A 25709-nucleotide genomic window follows, 5' to 3' on the forward strand; every position below is an offset into this window, starting at 1 on the left:
CTCATTCTCTTTATTTCTACTTCTAATTATAGCTGTCCCTTTAACATTTCCTGTAATGCTGGTTTTGTAGTGATAAAGTCTTTTAGCCTTTTTTTGTCTGGGAAGCTCTTTACTTCACCATCTCTCTTGAATGATAGCCTTGCTGGATAGAGTCGTCTTGGTTTCAGATCCTTGCTTTGCATTACCTTGAATACTTCATGCCATTCCCTTCTGGCCTTAGAGTTTCTGATAAGAAGTCAGATGACAGCCTTATGGGGGCTCCTTTGTAGGTAACAGATTGCTATTCTCTAGCTTCCTTTAAGATTCTCCCTTTGTCTTGAATTCTTGGCATTTTTAATTATGATGTGTCATGGCATGGGCCTCTTTGGATTCTTCCTCTTGCGACTCTCTGTGCCTCCTGAACTTGTGTGGCCTTTTCCTTGACCAGGTTAGGGAAGTTTTCTGCCATTATTTCATCAAACAGGTTCTCTAAGTCCTGCTTATTTTAGACCTCCTCTGGTACTCCTATAATATAAATATAGTTACATTTCATGCTGTCCCACAGCTCCCTTAGACTGTCCTCCTGTTTTTTAATTGTTTTTTCTTTTTGGGTCTCTGATTGAGTGTTTCCTACCCTGTCTTCTAATTGGCTGATTGGATCTTCAGCTTCTTCTAATCTACTGTTTATTTCTTCCACTGTATTCTTTATTTCTGCTATGTCAGTCTTAATTTCCTTCATAATTTCCATATCTTTTTTCATGCTGTTGAGCATCCTTACAATCAGTATTCTGAACTTATATCTGAGAGATTGTTTATCTTCATTTCATTGAGCTCTTTTTCTGAAGACTTACCTTGTTCTTTCATTTGGGGCTTGTTTTATGGTTTCCCCATTTTGTCTACTTTTTTGGGTTTGTTTTTAAGTGTTAGGAGACCTGCTAGGACTCTCAGTCTTTTTGGAGGGTTTCTGGTACAGGCCAATGTCAGATGCAGTTTCACTGGCCCTGAGTACCCTGTTTAGAGCTATCAAGAACCCTAGGCCTGAGGTCTCCACTGCTGGGGCTGGGTGGGTTTGGACAGGATGCATATGCAAACCAAAGTCTGCTTTTCTAAGGCCCAGGTCCAGAAGCAGATCAGGCAAAGATTCAAAGCACCCTGAGGCCTCCCTCTGCCTGTGGACTGATTAATCTGATTCTCTTAATGAGCCTCACATAGTAAAAGCTCCACAGGGTGGGGCATCTGGTTATCAGTCTCTTAACAAGCCTCAGGCTGCAGAAACTCCTCTGGAAAGGGGGAGAGGGTGGGGCAATTGCTTCCCCCTCAGGCAAAAGCCCAAAATTTGCAGCCCAAGAAAGATGTCCTTCACAGTCCAGGGAATGACTCAGCACAGGAATCCAGATGTGCATCCCCTGATCTCACTCTCCATAGCCCACAACCCAGACTCTACCCACACAGCTCCAGTCCACTCCACTCCCTCTCCACTGGTGCCCAAGGTGAGTGGCTGAACATGAAACATTGTGTGTTGGCTCTTTAAGAGGGTGCCTGCATTTTGAGCTATCTCTCCCTGGCAGACAGAAACCTGGCTGCTTTTCAGAGCCAGATGTTATGTGGGCACCTTTCTCAGGTCTGGTGTTCTGGGCTGGGCAGCCCAGCCTTTAGTTTAGTCCCCAGAGTCCTCAGTGGGACACCCCCCACCCCCCCAGCTGAGATCTCCCTCGGGACCTTCAGCTGCAGCCTGTGGGAGCCCAGCCAGCCCTCTCGCGTCCGTACTTCCTCCTAGTCTCTGTGCAGTCTCCGCTTTTCCTCCTTGGTTATGAGGGTGCTCCCCAGCTCATCTTCAGTTGGTTTTCAGGATATTTTTCTCTACTGTAGTTGTAATTCCAGTTTGGTCCTTGGAGAGTAGCTTCCACTCAGTCCTCCACCGTCTTGGATCTCTCATCTATCGCATATTTTAACTGACTTCAGTTACACAAGACAATGTTATCAACTATAGTCACCATGCTGTCCATTAGGTTCTCAGACCTTATCATCTTATAACTAAATGTTTATACACTTTTATTTCTCCCATCCCCAGTCCCTAGCAACCCCTTTCTAGTCTCAGTTTATATGAGTGTTTTGTTTCAGATCATACGTATAAGTGATACCATGCAATATTTGTCTTTTATTGTCTATCTTATTTCACTTAGCATAACGACCTCCAGGTTCATCTATGTTAATGCAAATGGCAGGATTTTCTTTTTTTATAGCTGAATAATATTCCATCGCATATGCATGCATATATATGTGTGTGTGTGTGTTATATTTTCTTTAACCATTCACTTATCAGTGGACACTTGTTTACATGTCTTAGATACTGTGAATAATGCTGCACTGAATGTGGGAGTGCAGCTGTCTCTTCAAGATAATGATTTCATTTGGCTGTATATTCGCAGAAGTAAGATTGCTAGATCATATGGAAGTTCTATTTTTAATTTCTTGAACATCCACACTATTTTTCATAGTGTTTGCCCTAGTTTACAGTCCCACCAACACTCTTATATGTTCTTCACTGTTCTTGGCAGGAGAGAGCCAGGAGCTGCCTGCCATTCCTGGTGAGTCAGCTGGCCAACATGGAGCACTCCTTTCACCATATTGTTCTGCTGGAAATTAAGAGCATCACAGACACATTCCCCTGCATCCTGGGCCCTCAGAGCAGAGACATCTTCCGCATGAGCAACAGCTTCACTGCCATTGCCAAGCTCCTTACCCGACAACTGGAAACCACCAAGCCCAGAAGTGACAGGTGAGCAAGAATTACTGTGAACTCAGATATCTATCGTAAACCCATGGAGGCAGAGCACAGACAGCTACACTTTCTTTTGTAGACATTAAACTTCCCAAAGAAAGCCAAACCCACTATCTCAACCTAGAGTAACTTCTAATTATGACACTTGCCAGGACATTTTCTAAATATGGGGTACTCTCAAACACCATCCTTCAAGGGGTTCACAGTCAGAGTATGTTGCTGGGTTTTAATCGAAATGCATACAATGAGCTATGGAGCATGAGAGATACACTGACCAACAGCCGGGCAAGTAAAGAGTACTTTACAGAGAAGGTGAAATTTAAGTTCATTCCATATTTATTGAGTAGCATCCATGTGTCAAACATCTGTTTAGGTACTAGAGTAACTTGCAGAGGATGAATGAGAGTACCCCAGATAAGAGTAGAAAGGACACTCCTCACATGTCAGGGTAAAAGAGCTTAAGAATGTATGCCCTGAACTAAGGAAAAGCAGTTGGTTCAATGTGGCAGGTTCAAGGTCATCAGTAAGCTGAAAAGTTAGATCAGAGTCATATTATCAGAGGTCTTACACACTGTGTAAGGAAGCAAGGGGTTTGTCCTGTAAGCAACATGGAAATTTGGGAAGATTTTAATCCAGGGAATGATCGCAGCTCCTAGCCTCGTAATTACCAGATAGTAGGCACTCAATAAATATTTTCTCACCAAAGGACTAGATGAATGAGGAAGTGGCTAGCATTGTGGGGCACTGAATGGATTTGGCAGGAGCAGAAGACTGACGAGAGAGAGAGTGGCCAGCATGTTAGTGCTGGAACCTTGACAATAGCCTCCTTCAATTGTGGTCTGTGGTGGGGAACTTAAGAAGTCAGGGCAGATCATTATAAAGAGAGAGCTCAGGATTATGAGGAATTGATCACTAATAGGAAGTATGGTGAGGAGAAGGAGAGAAGAGTGGATGAAATACACTCTAGCTTGAGTGGAAGATACACGTGGAAGATGATGCTGATAACCAAGAAAAGAGGTAGCAAGAGGGGAGCCAACCCAGAAGGTTCTCTTTGCCCACTGTTCAACAGAGAATATTATCTGGCCAATATGATCATCAAAGTCAACAATAACTGCTGATCCGAGGAAGACAAATGCAAGTGCCCCTTTCTGTCAACACCATAGTTTTGTTTGAGCATATAAAGACCTGTTGTTACCTGGTTCAACATATAGATGCCTATATACCAGGGTTTCTAACTCTGGTACTGTTAAAATTGGGGCTAGATAATTCTTGGTTGTGAAGCTGTCCTGTGCATGATAGCATATTTACCAGCATCCAGGGCCTCTACCCACTACGTGCTAGTAACAACGTTCTCTTTCAGTTGTGACAACCAAAAGTGTCTCCAGACATTACCAAATCACCCCTAGTTGAAAATGACTGCTATCTACATGCTCCATTCAAAAATAGCACTTTCGCAGACCTCTGACCTGCCTAGCAACAGCTCAAACACGGCAGCATCCAAGAAATCCAGGGCCAGCCCCATGAAGGGATGACTTGTCATTTATATGCAAGCACAGAGTCACTGCTGGCCAGCTTTCATGGTGTGGTTTCGGAAGTTTTGTTTAGAGCTTCTACAGCTGGTGCTTGGGGGAGCCATTTTGTATTCGGCCCACAGCCGGCCTGCTGGTTCTCCCAGTGATGACTAACATCTGGATCAGATGTGAGAGCTCAGGCACATGTTTTGGCCAGCCACTCATCCGTTCTCTATTGCCTCTACAAATGCAAAGTTGCAAGAGGCCAACTGACATCTGTGAGATCATATGTGTGAAAAAGGTTTATGTAAAGAGAAAACATGTTATACAAGAGTATTACATTAGGCATTCTACCAGGAAAATTGATCCTTAATAAGTAAGCCCAAGCCAGTAAGTAATACTCAGTCTCCCCATGAAAAGAAGAATTTAGCAGGTATGCAGATAGGAGGAGAAAACATAAGGCCTCACTATCAAAACATGAGTCTTCATGTATGAGAATGCATTTTAGTGTCTCCTCCCTTTATATTTTTCTGAGAAAAAGAAAAAACAAGGAGGAAACTTAAATGCGAAGAGAGAAAAGGTCGCCAGTCACCTCACGCACTACTAGCACTGCCATCGCTACCACCTCAGTCTCTTCCATTCAGAATACTTCACCCCGTTCAACCCTCACTGTCAGTCTCCTTCTAATCGATTACAATTATTCGGTGGGAACTGCAAAATGCTGGTGTGGGAAACCAAGCTTTTGTATTAACTGCTCATCCTCTCTAGGACGGTTGCTAGGGCTTCTCTCCCAACATCTTTCCCCTGAATAGCCTTCATTGTGACCATTTAGCTTCAGTAATTTTAATCTGTGCCCCACAAAAGCAGAAAGGTGGACACTTTTGTCTAAAGCATCCAGCAAAGTCTGATCCTTACAATTGGAGGGGAAATGAATAAATGAAGAGAGCTTGAAAGAAAATTAAAGATGATAAAATTCAAAACAGATGTCATCTAATTTACAAACCTGACACATAGCCCAGCAGGCCAGATTTTAGACTTCAGGCCAAAACTACAAGATAATCAAAAGAAAGACAATTAGCATCCTAGAGAGAAGGAAAAACTGGAGCAGACAAGAGCCTCCTTTGTGCAGAGACTCTGCATGAACTGGGTGAGCTTTGTTAGATGCATCAGGTAAGCACACTTGCACCTTTCTTGTTCCTGTGTTTTAGAGAGAAAAAAAGTGTTTATATCTAAATAATAAGCTAACAGAGGCTAAAGAACAGGCCAGCAGAGGAAAGCATTTGAGAAGATGTTAAGTTAGGAGAATAGGTTGATACCATTTGAAACCGTGTGAGCCTTCAGTAGCTTCCAGGCAGCCACTGTCCAGGACCCAGGGGAAGGTGGGAAAGGAGAAGGTGACTTCTGGCATCGGTGCTGGCTAAGCACACAGAGACTGGGAGCTGCCTATGCCAAATGCATGCGGCTCCCAAGAGGCTGCTCTCATCAGGCACCATAGGAGTTGGGGAACAATTTGTTAGAGGTGGTCTTAGTAGGAAGTTCAGCGCAGGCCCCAACTGGGGATGGAAACTTTGAGGGATGGAAATTGTGGGGGAAAAGCCGGGGTGGGAAGTAAATAGGGGAAATGAGAAAAGATAGGGAGAAAAGACGACAACAAGAAAGGGCACAGGGGGAAAGCAGAGGGAAAAGAGAAAGGGCACCTGCCCAGCCCTAAGTCCTGGGCTGAGGTGGGGGCTTGAGGGATGGGAGTGACAGTTCCCTCAGACCCAGCTTTCAAACCCTAGCCAAAATCATCAAAGGCATGGGGAAAATAGTTGTTTATAAAAACAGTTTTAATACAAAGTGTGTGATTAAAACTTTCCCAAATCTCTGGGTTGGTTGAATGGGTGGTATGTTCTTTTGTTGTTTTGGTGGTGACAGTGCTAGTAGTGGTGAGATTTTATGTTTATTTTTTTTTGTTTTTAAGAATCAGGCCTGGAAAGCTTTTTAAAAAGGAGAATGAAAGGTAAATTATAGTCCAAACCAATTGGATAGGTGTATTTCTGATTTAGGTATAAATGGAAAGAGATGACAGATGGAGGGGAAAAAATAAAACATTGTGTGGCCTGGCCGGGGGGCTCAGCTGCTTGGAGCATCACCCCATACACCAAAAAGGTTGCAGGCTCTATTCCCCGCCAGGGCACAGCCAGGTTTCGGATTGGATCACAACCCATCGATGTTTCTCCCTTTCTCTCTCCCTTTTTCTCTCTCTAAAAAAATCAGTAAAAATATATCCTCAGGTGAGGATTAAAAAAACACATTGTGTGTGGGAGAATGAATGAAAAATAGAATAAGGAGATCATGTTCAGAGGAGGATGGCTCCAGGAAATCTGCACTCCTTGGAGTAGCCCCTAAATTTCATGCAATGAACATCAAAGAAATGGATGACAAGGGAGAGCCAGGGGTTTGAGTGAGTGTATGGCCCTAAGGTGTAGACAAGCAACGTGACCTGCGAAGACCCTTTCTAAACTGTGAGACCCTTTGCAACCTGTCATTCCAGAGTCCCCATCTTGACATCCTGGGAGTCACATCAGAACCTAACCCTGTGTCATATACAGTCCCTGAAGGCATTGCCCGGGAGCTTGAGAGTGATGCCTCTGTACTGAGTCCACAATAGAAACTGCAGAGAGCAGGGAGCCAAGTTCTCAACAATTTTGCAAGAAGGACTGTATCTGTAGGTCTGATCAAGCTTTTAATTAGCTCCTACTCTTAATGGAGGGGAGAGGGCCTTGTCTCTCCCTGTTGCTTGTGAGGGTGGCTTTCTTGCGATATCCCAAGAAAGGGAATTTTATGAGATTTGCACGAGAGGATGAGATACAGTAGAAAGCTTTATTTCGGTTGAATTGCAACCCTGGGTTTTCAAAGTCCCATTTCCCTTAGTCCAGTCATAGAAGAAGTGTAGCTGGGGCTTCAATAGAACTAAAATCAGAGCCCGTGTCCAGAGTTTCCTTACCATGTTGGAGCTGGGTACAGTCCAGCATCAGACTAGCTTAGCTGTGTTTCCTACTGCAACCCATCAGTCCATTGCTGTGAGGTCTGCAGGGCTGTGGGCCATATGGGGGAATGCAAGGAAGCAGGAACAACAGAGCCCCCTGAGTCAAGAGTCACTAAGAGCCAAGGGAGTGAACGCCTTTGTTTAGGAGATTATGTATTCCCAAATTTTCGTGCACTCGCAGTGGCCACACCCATTCTTGCCAGGTTTGACTAATAGGCAAGTACTTTCCCTATGTCACCCCAACTTTACTGGGCATGCATCTGTATTCCCTTCCTTGAATTCCTTTCCCCAGTGTTTTGCAGGGAATAGGCCAGTGGCTCCCTGAGGAGTGCAAAGCTGCAGCTTCCTAGTGAAGCTGCCCAAATGTCATGCCTACAATGTCTGGCCTTCCCTTTGCTCCTTCCCTATTATTAATAACTAGCTAATTACAATGGTATCACTACCACATGACAGATTCTGTGCTAGGGGCTTTTACTATTATATTGTTTAATCCTCACAACAACAGTCTCTAAATATATGTAAGGATTATACAGAGGCATGATGGAATAAATCTTGAGGACAGGCAAGAACAAAATAAAATTCTCTACCCAATCCCCACTCCCCTCTGGGTCCATGATAGTACTTAGAGGGCAATAGTGTAAATGCCCAGATACCAGCTCATGGAATTTCCCTTCATTTCTTCCTTCTGTGTAGTCCAAGGGATCCCATATTTACACTGCTCACAATACATCATGGATAATTCAGAGGAACTTTAAAGGAATGTCAACGGTGATTTTCGCCTTTTTCCTCCAACAGTGGTACCCACTAACCATTACATTACGGCCTAGAATGCCATTTTTGTGCCTCTCTTCCCATTGAAAGCTGCCCTTCTCCAAGACTCCAGTTTGGTACCACTTCCCCATTAGGCCTTCCCCACTCACCCCTGCCCATGGAGACTCCTTCTGTCCCCAACCTACTACAGCTCAAAATGCTTTCCCACTCGTCCACATTCACAGTCCTGCCTTGAGTTTTAGATATCTTTCCTTGTGCCCCTCCAGTGTCCTCCAGACTTGAGAGAGCTAATATTCAGAATCTTTGCTCAATGGAAATAAATAGTCTTAAAAGTGCTTACAAGAACTCCCACCTTTTTAAGCAAGACATGTTTATACAAAGAGAAATTGATTCTTTGAGAGCAACTGTTGGCTCAGGGAATGTACATGAGGAGGTTCAGGACCATAATTAAAAACATGCGATGTTCTGGTCAGCATTGCCCCCTGCTTAGAAAAAGCTATATGTAATTTCACTCCACCACAGTAACCAGAGTTTTAATAAAAAATAAGTATATCTTTCCAATCAAGAGAGGTTTATGCTGGTCACTGGTATAAAAGGAACATCCTAACTGCCATTTGTGGCAGTAGCTATGGCTATTGTTACCCCTCCTTGCATAGGGAAGGAAGGCAGGCTTTTGGGTTTTTGCCCCTCTTCTTACTGAAGAGGTTAAATCTGACATGTGGTACCACTTACGTTCCATCTGTTGTTCATTTACTCCACCATTTGTCCTTCCTTAAAGCAGCACTTATGGTGATGTGAAGGTCTGTAAAGGTATTTCAGGAATTCGTTTATCAGCAAGAGATGTAGGTGGGAGACATCATTATCAGCTTTGGAGACAGTGAAGGAAGCCCAGGAGGTGTGAGGCCCCGGAGGGGCTGACTCTGCAGATGGGGACAGAGAGGGCTGGGGGGCAGGGCAGCCCTGGCAGGAGTGGGAGCAACACAGTTACAGCTTTGCCAGGGGAATCAGGCCCCTTTCCTGTAACACAGCAGTGTTCAAAATACAAGACACACCAAAGAGGAAAACAGCTTTTCATCAAGCTCCTATGGCTTGGTTTCCCATTACAAACAAGACAGGAACACCAAAGCTTTAGCCTGGAGGAAAGGAAAAAGTGCACTGCGAGAGAAGAGGTGAGAGCGACCCCTACAGCCGCTGTGGGAAGGGTGGCAGCCGAGGCTCAAGCAGTTCTTACTTGACCCCCTGACCTAACTATTTGCTATTTTGGTTCCCCAAGAGCTCCTTTTTGGTATTAACCCTAATTGAACCCTGAGGTTGCTATTTGGATGACATTTCCCGAGTTTTGAGCACCTTTTCAGTTTGGGTTAAAGGGGATGGCAAAATTCATGTTTCAGATCACTGGGAAGGGTTGCTCAATGATTAGATGTTAATTCTATTCTGGTGTCTTTTCCTACAGGGTGCTACTCAAAGATATTAGGGTACAAAAATTCTTGCTGGTTACTGCACTATCACCAAGCCCAGAATAACGGTTACTTATTCCTGGGGTAGATTCAGATACAACCTGAACCAACCAGCTACTGAAAGGCAGTGGGGAGGGGTGGGAAGTGGGTGAGCTCTGGAGGCAAAGTTTAATGCTGGATTTACCAGTTGACCTTAAGTAAGTTACTCAACGTGTCTGTGCCTCAGCCTCTCCATCTGTAAATGGAGAGAGTAACAAGGGCTGCCCCACTGGATTATGGGAAAAGTAATACATGTAGCAAACTAGAATATAGAGCGCCCTATGCATAGAAAGCCCTCAGTAAATATTAACAGCATCAGTACTCTGTTCCAGGTGGGCCTTAGAGTAGGTAATCTCACTTAGTATGTCCATTAGACCACAGCCACTCAAAGCGTAGCTCGTGAACTACATCTGCAAACTGATCCTTACCACCTGGCACCAAGGTTATTACAGAGATTGAAAGTAGGAATTTAGAACTTCTGTAGCGATTCGACATTGTTGCCACACCCTAGTGCGTGAACGGTGGACTTACACCCCGCATGTCTTTCTCTTACTCATTTTATTTTTTTGGTAATTTATTTTTACTTTATTTTACAGAAATATTGGTCTGTGACATATGAAAATTAAATTTTAAAAAAGGTGTTTAAGAAGCATTACATTAGATCCTTGAAGCAACTGAACCTGGAAAAATCTCTAAACTTTCTTTAATAACTAATATTTTGCTCCCCAAACTTTCCTTTGGGACCTAAAGAGAGGTTTAATAAATGAAAGGTAATGAATACACAACATGTCAGCTATATGGAATGGCTCAGCTGAGGAAAAACAGTTCTTAATGATATTCATATTTATCATTGGAGAAAAGTAGACTTTTTAGGCCGTTAGCTAGATTTTGCTGTAGGTAAATGCTGAATTCTAGGTGGACTAGGAATTGTCCCCATACACAGGGTTATGTGTATGTAGAGTTCTAGTCCCAGCTTAGTCATCAGTGTGTTTGACTATATTTCTCCATTTCTGGGTAGCTATTCTACCTATTAAAAATAGGGTAGGATATCATATTTGGGGTGGAGAGTATGAAAGGATGTACCAAAAAGGGAAAGTTAATCATTTCCTGCCCTAGCCTCAAAAGCTAGAGAGTGACACAGACTAACTTTTGCCCTCTCCATGGCTGATACCCCCACCTTAAGACCGGCTGCCAGATACTGGACCTGTTCATGTTCCCAGGCTGTAAAGTTAGGCTAGAAAAAGAGGAGCGTATTGTTTTTACAGTTCTCACCCCTGATTCAAAGCAGTCTCATGACATTACCACTTTCCATTTTTATACCCCTTTATAGTTTATAAGTGACTCGTGCCATGTCCAGATGGCCAGCCATTCATTAGGAACCAGCGGCCTTCTGTTCAGGCTGCTGCTGATCCAGTCTGCCTATTCTAGTCTCCGGGATCTCTACTGAAGATCTGGGGGACATTCGAACAGTCTTTATCAATGGCAAAAACGTTAACCTCAAAACTGATAAAGATCTAAGTGTCTTGAGGATGAAAGCTCAGGGATGGGAACTGCATACAGTTCACCATGCACCAACTGCAAAACCGAAGACTGTGCGCATCGTTTTCGGTGCCCCCTCCCTGCAGAGTGAGTGGCCCCTTTAGCTGCCTTGCTTGATAAGGACAAACGCCTCTGCCCTGCTCTGCTTCAAATCCTGTCTTTTCATTGTCTGGGCTGGTGCTGTTCAGACATCTATGTGTCAGTGGGGCCCCTGGGGCTTGTGTTAAGATGCACATTCTGATTTGGTAGATGCGGGGCGGAGCCTGAGATGCTGCATCTCCAACAACCTCCAGGGGATGTTGATGTCCAGTGCCTGCGCTTTGAGTAGTGAGGGCAGGGGCTCTGCACCTTTGGCTCGGCCTTTTTCCATGCCGTTTTCCCTCATGCTGGCTGGATGAAAACTGAGTAACAGCCTCTGCATTTGAGTGGTCCTTTCCTTGTATCAGGGCTTTTAAACTTTTATTCTGATTGTAGGGAACCTCCCTCTATGTTTGCAATTGCTCAGAATTCATACATGAAGTACAGAGATTTTGAATATCAACTATTTCCACATCCCAGTTCTTATATGCTCACCCAGCAGGGAGGACCGCTCTCCTTTAGTCCACACTCTGTGGGATCTGCAGTGGTAGGAGGGACAGGATAGGCCTCCCAGGCTTTGAGCAGAAGAACCTCGTTTTCCAGGTTTGGTTTTATTCATACAAGCCCGCTATCTTTTAGCGTCAAATGTCCGCACTGGGCAGCAGCCCCCAGGTTTTACCATCTGACTTTTTCATGCCAGTTCTGTCTGGACTCCTTAGTCAAAGCCGTTATCTTACATAAAGCTTTCAGAAACCTGCTGATGCAGTGTCATTAACACCATTTTAAATGACAGTAATGAGACAAGGAGTCGTAAAGAGACTTGCCACATCCCTGATAAACAGGATACTGGAGTCATGAACCTTGGTCTTTTCCCTGTAAGGCCATGTTTAGTTCACTTCCCACAATCTTGTGTGAATCTTGGTGAATGAAACAGACCATAGTCATTTCATTCGATAAAGTTCTCCCAATGGCATGACCACATTCTGGTCCCTGGATCACTGGGCTCCTGTTGGACTCTGCTCTTACCCACCAAGCAGGTCTGAGGCAGAAGAGAGTACCAAGAACCTAGACTCACCATAGTCCTTTCCCTTAGTACTTGAGTGTGGCAGTCCAGCAGCATTGCTCACTGCAGTCCCCAAATAGACCACAGCACTGTGGAGATGGGAGATAGTCTCTGCCATTCTTATGACTGATGGCCCAAGAAATTGCTGGAGAGTACAGAGCATAGCATCCTGAGAATTTAGGGCTCTCATATGGGTTCGGTCCGGTATGTTGTCCTAGTTCTCTAACAAGCTTAACTTTGCAGGAGTACATATCCTGGACATGGGACTGAAAGCCAAGCTCTTCAAACATTAACTAACATTACTTTTCTTTGATTTAAGGAGCCAGGAAGAGAGGCTGCCAATCTCTCCACGTCTGCCAACTTTGTAGTCTCATCATTCAGCTTAGTGAGAGCAGAACGCTGCCCAAGGGCCAATTTGTTTCCAAAGGGAGTCCCGCTCACACAGAGGGAGGTAATTAGGCTTCCCCTGGGCATCCCTAGAGGTATTTTTTTTTTTTATTTTACTTTGGCAATAGAGACCAGAAATCGTTCAGACTGGAAATCATCTGAGCCTCTTGTAATGTGGCGTGTTGAGTTAAAGCCAAGTTAATATTTAGGGGATTATAGAACTCTGACAAAGATTTCCCTAAAATTACTTCAGGAGTTAAAAGTGACAAATGGGAAAAAAATAGCCCAGCCCACTGGCCCCCACCCTAAACAGGACCAACGGCTCCACCAGTTCTTTCACATTTGGGATGCGTTTCCTTGCTCTAGAAGGACTGTAGGGTTTATCACTGGGAAAGGCCTTTGTTTTTGAATAAATTCTCTTCAGTCTTTTAAAATTTAAAAACCAAGAGGAGAAGACACAGTGAATGTTTATTATAAACTCAAACTTTTATCTACCATTTCCTGACTTTCCAACCTATCGAGTCTTCACTCGCACTAACTCTCTGCCAGGAAAACCGAGTGACAAGCCCAGGTGGAGTGATTACCAGTGATGGCCAACCTCACAGCTTTGGTTGCCTTGGTGACTCTTCGTTACTACCCCTGTCCCCTGACTTCTGTGTTATACAAATTTCCAAATCGTGAAGACAATAAAGATGTATAAACAGGGAGTCTGTGGGGAGGAGTCTACCCCTCAGCCTCACATGTAGAAATCATCACTTTTCTGGCCCAGACATTGTGTTGCTGCTTGGTATCTCTCCTTAGTCGGCCTTTTGCAAATCTCTTTTCTCCTATTCTTGTTCCTTGTTTCTCTCCACATCTGATATTTATCAAGTGGCACACACACACCATGGACCAGGGAAACAAGACAGCACCTCATGGGCATGGGGCAGAACACAGGAGGTTGGGGGCAGGGGGAGCAAGCTGGCTTTAGAAATCAAGATGGTCTCAGTTCATTTATTCCACAAGCACTTCAGGTACCTGTGTGTCGAGCATGTGCCAGGCACAGGGCAAGGAAGACGAGAGGTACGGGCCCCTGCCCATGAAGCAGCGGGGCTTTTCCAGGAATAGGGTTGCCACACTTAACAAATAGAGATACAGAACACCCAGTTACACTTTAGATAAAGAACAAATAATTTTTAGTTTAAGTATAATCATTTTAGTATAGTATAATATAGTTTATCCCATTAGGGACATACTAAAAATTTTCAAAAAAATTTCGTTGTTTAGCTGAACTTCAAATTTGGCAGGGTCTCCTATATTTTACCTGACAACCCTACCCCAGAGACACCTGCCCTGTGCCTCTTGGTGTTGGTGGAGATCCAGGGATAACTCATAATTTCTCTCATGCCCAAAGTCCCCTCTGAGGGATGCTTTAGGCGATCTGAGGGCGAAGGAAGCCACGCTCCCAGCTGGGAGAGCTCTGACTCACTCAGGCCAGGGCGCTTGCTAACCACCGCCTGGTACCTGGAGACGGGGCAGGGAAAGGGAGCTGTGTGACTGTCCCCTCCTAAAGTCTCATACCATTGCATCCTCCAGGGACATCACTTCCCTCTGGGATATGGAGTATTGACCAGCCTGTGTCTCAGCCACTGATGTTTTTTCTACACATTAACTCAAGGTATAGACAGGGCAGATTAAATTCCAAAGGAATAACAGTAATGAAAACAATTAATAATAATAGTATAATCTAACATCTGTTGACAGTCTGTTATGTGCTAGGAGCAGTGCTTCACCCTGGTTCTGTCATTTCGTCATGAGTTAAGTACAGTATGGTCCCCCTTTTATAGACGGAGAAGTGGATATAAAGAGTACAGCAAATAAAAGATCTCCATAAGAAAGAAAATTTTATTTTTGAAAAATCAGAAACTGATCCAATAAAATTATCTAGGAAGATTTACTATAATCATGTGAAATTTGGCATTTGGAGGATGGGAAATTTTTTTTCATGCAGCCCCAAAGGGACAAGACAAGACTGTAATTAGGGGAGGGCAGATCAACCAGAATAGGGAAGGACGTAGGGGGAGGGAGCAGGGGAGCTGGAGCAGGGCAGAGAGCTGGCCAGGAAGTTCTGCAGGACACCCCTCTCCACCGCTAGCATGGGCGCCGCAGCAGACAGGTGAAAGCGTTGCCCCTCAGCTGGGAGGGCACTGAGCAGCGCCTGAGGCCAGAGGTTGCCTGGATTTCTGGGCGCAGCTCCTAGGTGTGGCTGGTGGCCACCAGTTCGGTTCTTTCCCTGACTAGTACTGGAGGAGCCATTTTCAGGCAGAGCTCAGGATGCTGACAGAAGGTCCCCACCAGTTGTTTCTCCTGGGCCCAAGGAGAGCAGGGAGTAAGATGGCTAGGAGGAGGAACTGGAGTCCGAAATCTCCCTCCCTTCCTCCCTCCCCACTAGGGCAGGTGGGAAGAAACAGTTGTGGCCTCTAGCTCCAGGCCCACCCAGACCCACAGCGACCCATATGCTACGATCACTGGATCGCTGGGACCACTCACAGCCACTGGAGGCAGAGTTTATTTGCTTAAAAAATAAAATAAAAAGAGAGAGAGACAAAAAGGTTACATTCTCCTACAAGCTTTTCAACAGGAGCTGTGACCTCAGTAGGGGACCCTGTGCCTTGGCAGGGAGGGAGCCAGGAGACCAGCTGCCCTTATCCACTTTCTTCCATCTAATATCCTGCTGGTGCTTTCCACTGGTCAAACCCAGCCCCCCCCCAAAAGCTATTATTTTATCTGTTGTTATAACCCAGAGTTTTATGTATAAAGAGAAAACTAGTAAATTTGTGAGAAATTATTCCTTGAACAACTCACATGTTTTGAGATTCAAAAATTTGTATAATGCCCAATATTTGATATATGCATATTGAGGTGTACTCTGTGCTTTATAAATTTTTAAGTTTTGATAATCCCAGCTATAGAAATTTCTGAAATAAATTTCTTGGAAGCAAGGAAATGGATAGAAAATAAATATTCCCAAAATCTCTCATCCTGAAAGGGTTTATTGGCTCTTTTAACATGAACATTGGTAATCATCATGGTTTGTAAAATACTATTCAATGATAGCATTTTCTTGGTTTCATTTGTAATAGGAAATGAAGCCATTTCTGGCTAGGAGATTCCAAGCTTCCCATCTGCTTGTGGGAAGCCAATACCATATATGTGTCAGAAAGGGAAACATGTTCATGATTAGCCTTTATTCCCATATACTGATTCTTGAAATCAACTCATGTATGTTCCAATCAAGCATGGTATGGATAATAAATTTTGCATTATGTATGAAAATGTAGGAAACCTATAAAAGTTATATTAAAACTGTATTCAAATTTTCTTAGCAATAGCCTACTCGACAATAAACAATGTCCTAGTTACCTAATAGATGGTCCTCTCTCCTTCCCAGCTTGCACCATTAACATCTGCCCCTAGCTGGACTAACAAGGGGATTCCAACCACTGAGGACCCCAAACTGTGAACCCTCCCCCAAGGCCAGGATCCCTCTCTTGGCCAGCCACAAAAGCTGCAGGAGCCAACCCTGCCAACCAACTTTCCCAGGGCTCATCAGAGACATGGGCCAAGAATGGGTGGAATGTAACTGAAGAAAAAAATTGTACCAGCCCTTTTATCTTGGTTTTCCTTAAAAAGCAGTGCCACAAAAAATAATAGTAATAATTATATTTTCTCACCCTCACCTAAGTACTCTGCCAGGTTTACTTTGGCCCTTAAGGAAAAATAATTATGTTTACAAAAGCCAGGATGTTTCTGTAAGTTTGAGGTCCTTTTCTTGAACCTCTAGCAAAAATGCTAAAAGAGCCAAGTAAATAAATACATGCAGAAAAAGCAACAGAATCATTAAACCATCTTGATGAATAGACTTCTAGGGATTATTAACCCTTATGTTTGTAAGGAAAGAATTAATACTAATCCCACATGATGTGATTGATAGTGATTGTTAAAATTAAAATAGCTCTAGGCAGGCTCATATTAGAAGGCAAGTCAGGGAAGATAAATGCAGGCTCATTTCTGCAATCATTCAGCACCTTAGTGAGCATCAGTGAGCGATTTCTGAAGCTTTTCTGTAGCTCTTACTCTACCTGGGGCATGGTATTTACTTTGGGCTCCAAAGTTATTCCAGAAATAGCCCCTGCCTTAAAGGAGGTGATTTTAATGACCCACGGAGTGTTTTTATAGATTCTGCTATAAAAAATATTTGGAACTATTAATATCATTCATGAAAAATCTTTTTATTTGACATTAAAATTCAGTAAGATGTTTCTTGTTTTGTAAGATGAAAGAATGACACTGATTTCCGTAAAATAACAAAACCATGAGCTTACCTAATCCATTCAAAATGTTCTTATTCTATCAGTTTCAGCACAAACAGATCAGCACATGTAAATTTTCTAGAAAATGTTTGGCATGAATTTCATATGAAAACCATGCCTTTGGAGAGCTAGATAAAGAATATGGTAGATGACCATAACAACTGCTTTTTGTTCTCTGAATCCTCCAAATTGTTTCTAATGCAAAGTTGACATAGACATCAATGTTTCTAAGCTTCTGGCAGAATAAACTATAGAAACAATTTCAAAGACCTATGTTCGTAGTTGCTATTCAATAAATATTTGTTAAATGACTAATAAAAATGTATCAGGTAAAGCTTTCAGTATTGAATAACAAGCAGTTAAGAGAGCAATGCTCTTCCAAACGGGGTATGTGACCAGCATCTCCTGCAATGATTTTTATTCTCTTAGGAGAAAAACCAGTCCTGAAATTGAACTCCCTGAGAAGCTAGAAGGAACCAAGCTCACTGCAGCTGAAAATGAAGACCATGAAAAGCTCCAAGTTAAAATACAGGCTTTTGAAGACAAAATAAATGCTGAGACCAATACCCCTGGATCTATCAGAAGATATAGTTTGGGCCAAGTTTCCAAGGAAGAAAAAAAAGACATTAGATTTAACAGGTATAAATTTTGCTTGGCTGGTTTTTTTCAAGTATGCAATTCATGTTTGCTATTAGTTTTCTTATCACACTGTTATGGGGTGGTTTTTAAATATCTTTTACCTATAGTCACCCAAAGTTCCATCCTTTCATGAATGAAATGTTCTTTACAATGTTTTAATTATCCAAAGAAATTCACTTTTTAAAAAAGAGAATACAAATGGGAAACAAACCTATGGCTTACTTTTTAAAAACACTTTAAGTTCTATAGATGTGCTACTATTGAGAATGACTTATCAAAAGCCTCTCTGAATTTCTGATGAAAAAACTGAAGCAGAAGTAGAAAAAACAATATAAGTATGTATATCGTGTTCCAGCCAGTTTTGCCATGAAATTGACTTTTAAATCTTTGTTTTGGTAGGTGATCTAGATCTTCAAAGTTCTGGCTTATTACACAACTTGGAGGTCTATGTTTTATCAAATCTGTTAATAGCACAGATTTTCAGTTTCACACTCTAGAGGAAATAACTTCTGGCCCAGTGTTATTATTCTTTCTTTTCCTTGTCAGTGAACGGTTGCTCTTTACTGTCTCCGCCTTCCCTTTGTTTGTATTGTAGGTCAAAGAGTCTGGCTTTGCACACTGTGCTCACAAAGGGCATGAGTTCAGATGATGGGGAAGTTGTTGAGAGTGGAGATATACCAGCCAGCATCTCTCTTTCAGAAATAGACACACTTAGCCAAGGAAATAAGTCACCCTTTAAGGTCAACATTGATGGATCACAGCTGGGGAATTCTTCAGTTTCACACCCAAGTATTATACATATAGAATCAGAGAATCTGCCAGAAACAGTAAAAAAAAACTACCAGGAAGAAACTCCAGAGAGGACTGCAAGTCCCGTAGAATACCAAGATAAGCTCTACTTGCACTTAAAGAAGAACCTCAGCAAAGTGAAAGCATACGCTGTGGAAATCGGAAAGAAGATTCCAGTCCCTGACCAGTGTACCATTGAAGGTAAGTGCTCTGAACTCCCCAAAGTTGAGAAATTTAAGACATCATTGTGGGGGGGGGGGGGGGGAAGGCTCAAGATGTCATAAATTGTATTTTCTGGTTCTTTTGCAAAATAGATCATTTTGAAACACCACTACATTATTTTAATTACTTTTCCCCCAATAAGTTCAGTCATCTTTCTGATTCTCATTTGAATCAACTTAAGCACGTCTGATTTTTTTGAAACTCAAGATATATTGTTTCTGGTTCCTTGTTCCTAGTATTCAGAAAAATCCTACAAAGGGGTCCATGACTCCCAAAGCAAGCTCTAGGGCAGGGGTCAGCCAGAGGCGTATTTCTATCCACATAATCATGCAAGAAACATATACACAGCATTGAGCTCCAATAGGTTTTTCTTCCATTCATTCAATGAGCATTTATGAAGCAGCTACTATATGCCAGGTGCTGTGCTAAAGACTGAACTTTGTGTGAAGATTCACCTGTGACCCAAAGAGACACAATCCCTGACCTCTTGGAGATTAGAGTATTGAAAGAAAAGAGTACATGAACTTTTGTATTCACTCAATTTTTAAAAAAATATTATATGAGTACCAAATTTTCTGGGCCTCCTTACATTTCATGCCCTAGTCCTGTCCCTGGGAAAGATGATGGGCAGAGGGCCCAGGGCAGGCTCACCCCCTGGTCATGTGTTAAACAGGTCTGGGTGGCTGCTCCAAGACAGTGTGGTGCTAATTAGATCTTTCCTACAGCCATTCTTAGGCAGTAGGCGTGTTCTTCCCTTGGGATTTAGATAAAAGTCTTAGCCCTCTTCTTGGACTTGACATCTTTTCAGAGGCTATAGCCCTCACTGAAAAAGCCAGGTAGCCTATCTTCCAGAAAGAAACATAGTTGAAGGATAGTGACTCCGATTCACATTCACCCACCTAATGACCATCATCGCCTCCAGGTTTAGGAACTAGGAGGGTTTTTCCTATGCTACTTTCTATCCCTTCTCCCACTCCAAAGCAGAGGAAGAAAATATTCTCACACTAACAAAGGGAAGAGAGGTGAGTCAAGGGTTTAGTAATGACGAATATTATCATTTAATATGTCTGTCTGGAATCTGACATTTTCAGAGGTGTTTACATTCACTCGTTGGTTAGCCTTCTTAAAACTTTTCTTTAATGGTGACAATAAAAGTGATATTGCTCATATTCAATATAACTTTTGGATAATTAAGTATACCAGGACTTGGAAATAGCTAAAATCAATAAAACTCAACTAACACAAACTCTCTACAATTGACATTTCACTAATAATCTATGTATTTATGCACAAGCTGGAGAATTTAATATGAGAGGTTAAATGAATTTCCCATTTTGACAGAGAAAGTCTGAAGCAAATATAAAGTTAGCCACATTTCCAACTACAAGAATAGTTTCTGTTTTGAGGTTTTCTTGTTTTGTTTTAAGTTTAGCCTAAAGCATTAAAGAGATGCTATATAGTGAAGTCCTGCAAAGTTACTTCAAGCACCTAGTTGTCAAAAACACATATTTCTTATTGCCTTCAATTACTTTGGGAGTCTGAGAGTTAACTAGGTGACTTGAGGGTTTTTTCAAAATATTGAATGAATCCATCATCTTTACTTAAAAATATATATTTTTTCTTTTGATGTTTCCTATCAGGAATGACCTAAAACTGAGTGTGCATATTTTTAAGTTGACACTTTGGAATTCATTCATACTTTTGTAATTTCCTGGATGCTCTTGGGAAATTCCTCGCACAGATATATGTGTGAGGGATGGAAGATTTATATGACTCACTGTAAATATATCCACCAAGAAAGGTCTCATGCTGACTGCAGGGGACACATTGTTATTATTTCAGAGATTGTGTAAACCATTCAGCAAAATGCTAGCAGTCATCTGGGTGATACAGTCTTGCCTGTTCTCATGAGTTCACTTGGCTCAACAATATCTTGCTTCTTTCCTTAAAGATTTACTGAAGAAAGATTTAGGCTTAGAGATTGCTATGTTTAATATGTTGTTGGTATATAATGTCTTTCTTGCCAAATTATGCAAAGTAATCAAGAAACAAAGGGAAGCATAAAAATCACTTCCACAACATTAAAGTTAAAAAGACAAATAGCCAGCAGGAAACAAGATCAGCATCAAAGGGTTAAGAATAATTTTATACTGGCATTACAAAGTCCATACTTTTATGTTTTTGTAACATGACAGAACAACCCTTTAAAGAAGTTCTCTTGGTATTGGTTAGAATCATACACCAAAACTGATATTTTATTTCCTATATTTTGAGCTACAAAAACATCACTTTCATATGGTTCAACTTAACACTTCAGTAATAAACTGGGTTGAAGGAACAGGTCCCTCACTAGGAACAGTACAACAGAATTCAGAATGTGATGAATTAGGGTCACAAATAACTCTCCTAGCCCAGCCAGCTATCGTATTATTGCATGATATTGATCATAGTGGCGACAGGCAATGGAGTATAAAGAGATCTGCACAAATCTATCAGCATGTCTGGAAAAACTGTCAAGCCCCAGGTTTTATTGAGGTTGGGCCAGCCGCGTCATTTTGTTATGAAAGAGTCTCTTTTTCCCAAGTCAGTGATTCTCTCCAGGGCCTTAGACACCTCTGGCACGGGTGCAGGTTTGCCAACCACTGCAAGCTATGTATTCATATGCAGAGTGATGATCTAATATCACTGCCTGATTACATTTACATACAAGACCCAAGGAATTCAGTTCATCTGCAAAAGGGCACGTGAAAAATCTGAACCACTGGCATTCATTTATGTGGACAAAAATCTTTAGAGGTTGAAAAAAACCCTCATGATATTGAAATAAATCCTTGAAAATCTGGCTCATCACTGGAGTCCCATAAAAGATGATATAAAAGCTTACAAGAACCCATCAATGCAGCTTCGGTTAGCTTTGAAGTAGTTCTCAATTGGGTGAAAATAAATCCCATCTGTACAGCGTATCAGCAAGCCTGACTTGCAGAAAGCTAATTTTAAAGCTAGTAATGTTGTCCATGCTCTAATAGACCCACTTGAGGTGATTTTTCTTGACTTGAACAGATATAAGAATATATCAATGCAAAAGAAAGTTCATTGTCATTATCAAGAGGCAGAGGCTGTTTTCACGATTAATTACAAATAAAGCTTCCTATTGAAATTTGCACATAGTCAAGTCCAACCTCGTGTTGGGATGACAGCAGGGCCAAAGCCAAGACCAGCCCTCACCTGGTCCTCAGTTGGTCCAATCTGGAGGACTATAATGAGAACACTCATCCGCTTAATGGCTCTGGGGAAGGTTTCTTTCTTTTTTTAAAATAGTTTGGTTTACTTGTGAGACTAGGATCATTTATCCATGTGGAGAATTGTAAGATATGGAGGCAGAAAAAAGTCCTAAAGCTTTTTCTCACAATTTGAGAGGGGAAAACATCAAATAGGAAGATGTTACCAATCTCCCGAAGCCTCATTTAATTGAAGTGACCCTTTGGGCCCACTTGTTAGGAAAAACTTCTCTGAGGAATTTTTCTTGGTGCTTTGAAATTTATCTTGGATTACCTTACCTTACTCACCAGTCCCCAGTTCTCCAAAGTGTGGATTTTAGTCAAAAGCAGACAGCTATAGTGACAACTAGATTCTCCCCTTTACTTTCTCCTGCCACACATATCCTGGTTCCAGTCACTGCAGTGGCCCACGAGAAACGCCCAGATACTAAGGAAGACCTACAAATCCTTTTGAAAAGTCCCCTCCAAATTACTCTATTGTGTTAACACCAGATAATCACATCATCAGTGAGGATATTACACTCTTAAATCCACAATGAAACATGTTGCACAGTCCCACTAGAGGATATCGAATAACTTTTCTTCTCAATAATTATATGTTCAAAGACGACTCCTTCTTAAAAAATAAAAAAGGTTTGGTTTTCTTTGAACATTAAAATAAAGAAAGAAAAATGTCCTAACAATGCTATTGGACAAAAGGGTATGTTGTTTATCTGCATCTGGGTTTACCTGATATTTATCTACAGATAAGATGAATATTTATCCAACCAGGAAGCAGCTTAAAGTAAAATTGGTCTGTACATGTACATTCTTGGGCCATTTTCTGTGAAAATTCAGGAGAGATTATCTACTTGAAATTAAATGAGTCATCCAAACCCTTTGAAATGACAGTTTCTCTAATATAGTGTCCACCTTGGTTATGTCCCTAGTAAGTTGCAAGGGACATACCTAAACGGAGCGTTTTACTGTAACTTACGCTAACGGCGGCCACATTAGAGGATGGAGGGAAGGAGGGAGGAGTCAGGTTTAGGAGCAGAAGTAGTTTGCGGTGGCACATTTCATATTCTTAAAGTATTTTCTTCTAACTGTATTATTTTTTAATAGGAGGTTATATGGCATTACACTCTTATATTTGCAGGAGTATTTTCATCTTGTTTTAGGGAAGTTCCTGTTCAGAGATTATCATCAGTCATCCGTTACTGTTGTTTGGAGCTGGCCTTTGCTCCCGAGCACTCAGTCTGTAAGAAATGGTCCCGAGCACTGAGGGTCCCGGCAGAAGAGTCCATTCAGATCCAGTTTGCCACAAACCAAATTTCAAGAAAGTGAATGTTATTCTTCCATTTACTTCCTTTATGAAACTGGCACTATATGCCCTTTAGGGAAACAAAGTGGTCCCTGGATATTATCAAATCTCATTTATAAAACGAGCAAATCTATATTTCTGAGTACTGTTGGTGATGAAAAGCTAGTAGCTGGGGAACTAAAGAGAGATTATATGGCTAGGTAAAGGATTTCAATACGACAGGAAGAAAGAAAAAATATAATTTCCTCTTGTTTGTTCCACAACAACCATCAAACTTCAAGTGATGGTTGATATTTTTCCAAAACTGTAGATAATTACATAGTTGGTAATCAGGGGACCAGGTGTTTGATAATTTGGCAGGCATTTATTTATGTTATAGTCTATTTTCAGAGAGGGGCATGGTTACTAACTGCAGGTGAGCCTGTCTAAAGCAGAGAGAACCCTGTGTCACATGTTGGAAGGTATACTTGGATTGAATGAAAAAGAGCTAAGTGAAGGACACAGAATTCCTGGCTTTCCTCTGTCCACATTGCTGCCCTGGGCACATTAGAGACCAGTAAGAAATGATAAGATACAACTTTTTCTTTTCTTACAAAAAGATTCAGTGAACTTTTAAAAATAAATTGTTTTACAGAAAATAATCATTTTTTTAGATGAAATATATCCAACAGCCATTAAAATATTATGCCACCATTGAAGTGAGCACAGATGCAGGAAACGTAATGCCATTGCAGAAACTCTGAGTATGATTCTACTTCTCGCATCAAACTTCCTAATTTCTAAGTAGCTTTTCAGATTGGCTTCTTCTACTAGTAGTATGCATTTAAGGTTCCTTCATGGTTTGGTAATTCATTTCTTTTTAGAGCTGAGTAATATTTCATTGTATGGATGTACCCAACATTGTGGTATCACACAGAATAGTATTACTGCCATAAAAATGATCTGTGCTCTACTCTGGACCATTCACTCATTCATTCATTCATTCATTCATTCATTCATTCATTCATTCATTCATTCTGCAACTAATTCCGAGTGCCTACTACTTGCCAGCATCATTCTAGGAACTTGGGAAACATTGGTGAACAAAACAGACAAATATCCTTGCCTTCACGGAGACTGTTTTAGTGTGAAAAGACATATAATAAATAATAGAAATGATAAGTAAACTATGTAAGGTGTTAGAAAGTGTAAAATGCCATCATAAAAGGAAAAGTGGAGCTGGCTAAGAAGAACCAGGATAAAAAAAAAAAAAAAAAAAAAAAGGAGGGGAGAGTTCTAGAGGAAACACATCAAACTACTACAGTGATTTTCTCTGAAGACACAGAATGGGAATGGGGGTTGAGGAGAAGGGGAGAGGGAAGGAGAATCTTGCATATTTTAAAGGTTTGGACAGAGATGCTGGTAACTTTGACCCAGGTGAAAACGCCAGATGCCACAGCATCCTGTCTAATCAGAGTCTATAGGATTGAGCTTCAGTCCCATCTCTGTTGTTAGGCAGTTTCAGTTCCTCAAACAGGTTCTTCATCTCCTTGTGCCACCACCTTCTCACCCTTATCCCAAAAGTGTATTACAAGGTCATGGATTTTCTACCTGTGCCCCTTAAAGAGCTTCAGGGGCCCCTTCAAAGGGCCTCAGACTTCCCTCTTTCCTTCTTTCCCTGCCCTGCAAACATAGCAGCTGTGAGTTAGCTGAGTTTTTATACTGACCTTCCTGATAGATGTTTAAACCAAGAATTCTATAGTTTAAAGAAACTTGAAAAACACTCAGCTGGATCATTTTTGAGGTCCTTTTTTTTAAGGTCCTTTATGCTCTAAGTTAATTATTTCTAAGCCCCTTATGTTAAAGCTGGCAAACTGTAAAACGTTAGTTATTTGGCCAAGTTCTTCATCAGTCTCGACTTTATTGCTAATATTATATCTCCATTATAAAGTTTAAATAAAGCCCACTTTTATTTCATGTTAATTTCCTGTTCTTTCACCAGCATCTGTATTCATCAATTTATTGCATTTTCTTGAGAGATTGTTTAATACGTTTGAGGTATGTCTCACTATCTGCCAAGATTTATTAATGTTTATCAAACAGCAAATGATCAATTATGATTAGCAAATTAATGCATTGTGTCTGTCCTGGCTGGTCTATTTCTTTTTTTTTCTTTTTTATGTTTTAATTTATCTTTATTGTTGAAAGTATTACAGATGTCCCCTTTCCCCCCCCCATTGATTCCCTCAACCCTGCACTGCCCCCAGACCTTTACAACACTACTGTGTATGTCCATGGGTTATGCATAGGTGCATATAAGTTAGGTTAATCTCTCCCCACCCACCCTTGCCTTCCCTCTGAGATTCATCAGTCTGTTCCATGCTTCTGTGTCTCTGGATCTATTTTGTTAATCTGTTTATTTTGTTCATTAGATTCCCCATATGAGTAAGATCATGTGATACTTGCCTTTCTCTGACTGGCTTATTTCACTTAGCATAATACTCTCCAGA

General features: G+C 41.6%; 1 protein-coding gene across 1 annotated transcript in view; it reads left to right on the top strand.

Moving 5' to 3' along the window:
• Positions 1-25709, top strand: part of VEPH1 (ventricular zone expressed PH domain containing 1) — a 158100-nt gene that overhangs the window by 74296 nt on the left and 58095 nt on the right. Inside the window, exons 6-8 of the mRNA XM_087817922.1 lie at positions 2538-2758; positions 17419-17628; positions 18224-18618. Of these exons, the coding sequence (XP_087674048.1) occupies positions 2538-2758; positions 17419-17628; positions 18224-18618 (826 nt within the window). The remainder of the gene's footprint in view (positions 1-2537; positions 2759-17418; positions 17629-18223; positions 18619-25709) is intronic.

The sequence above is a fragment of the Miniopterus natalensis genome, chromosome 6 (genome assembly GCF_054644295.1).
Source record: "Miniopterus natalensis isolate mMinNat1 chromosome 6, mMinNat1.hap1, whole genome shotgun sequence".
NCBI lineage: Eukaryota > Metazoa > Chordata > Mammalia > Chiroptera > Miniopteridae > Miniopterus > Miniopterus natalensis.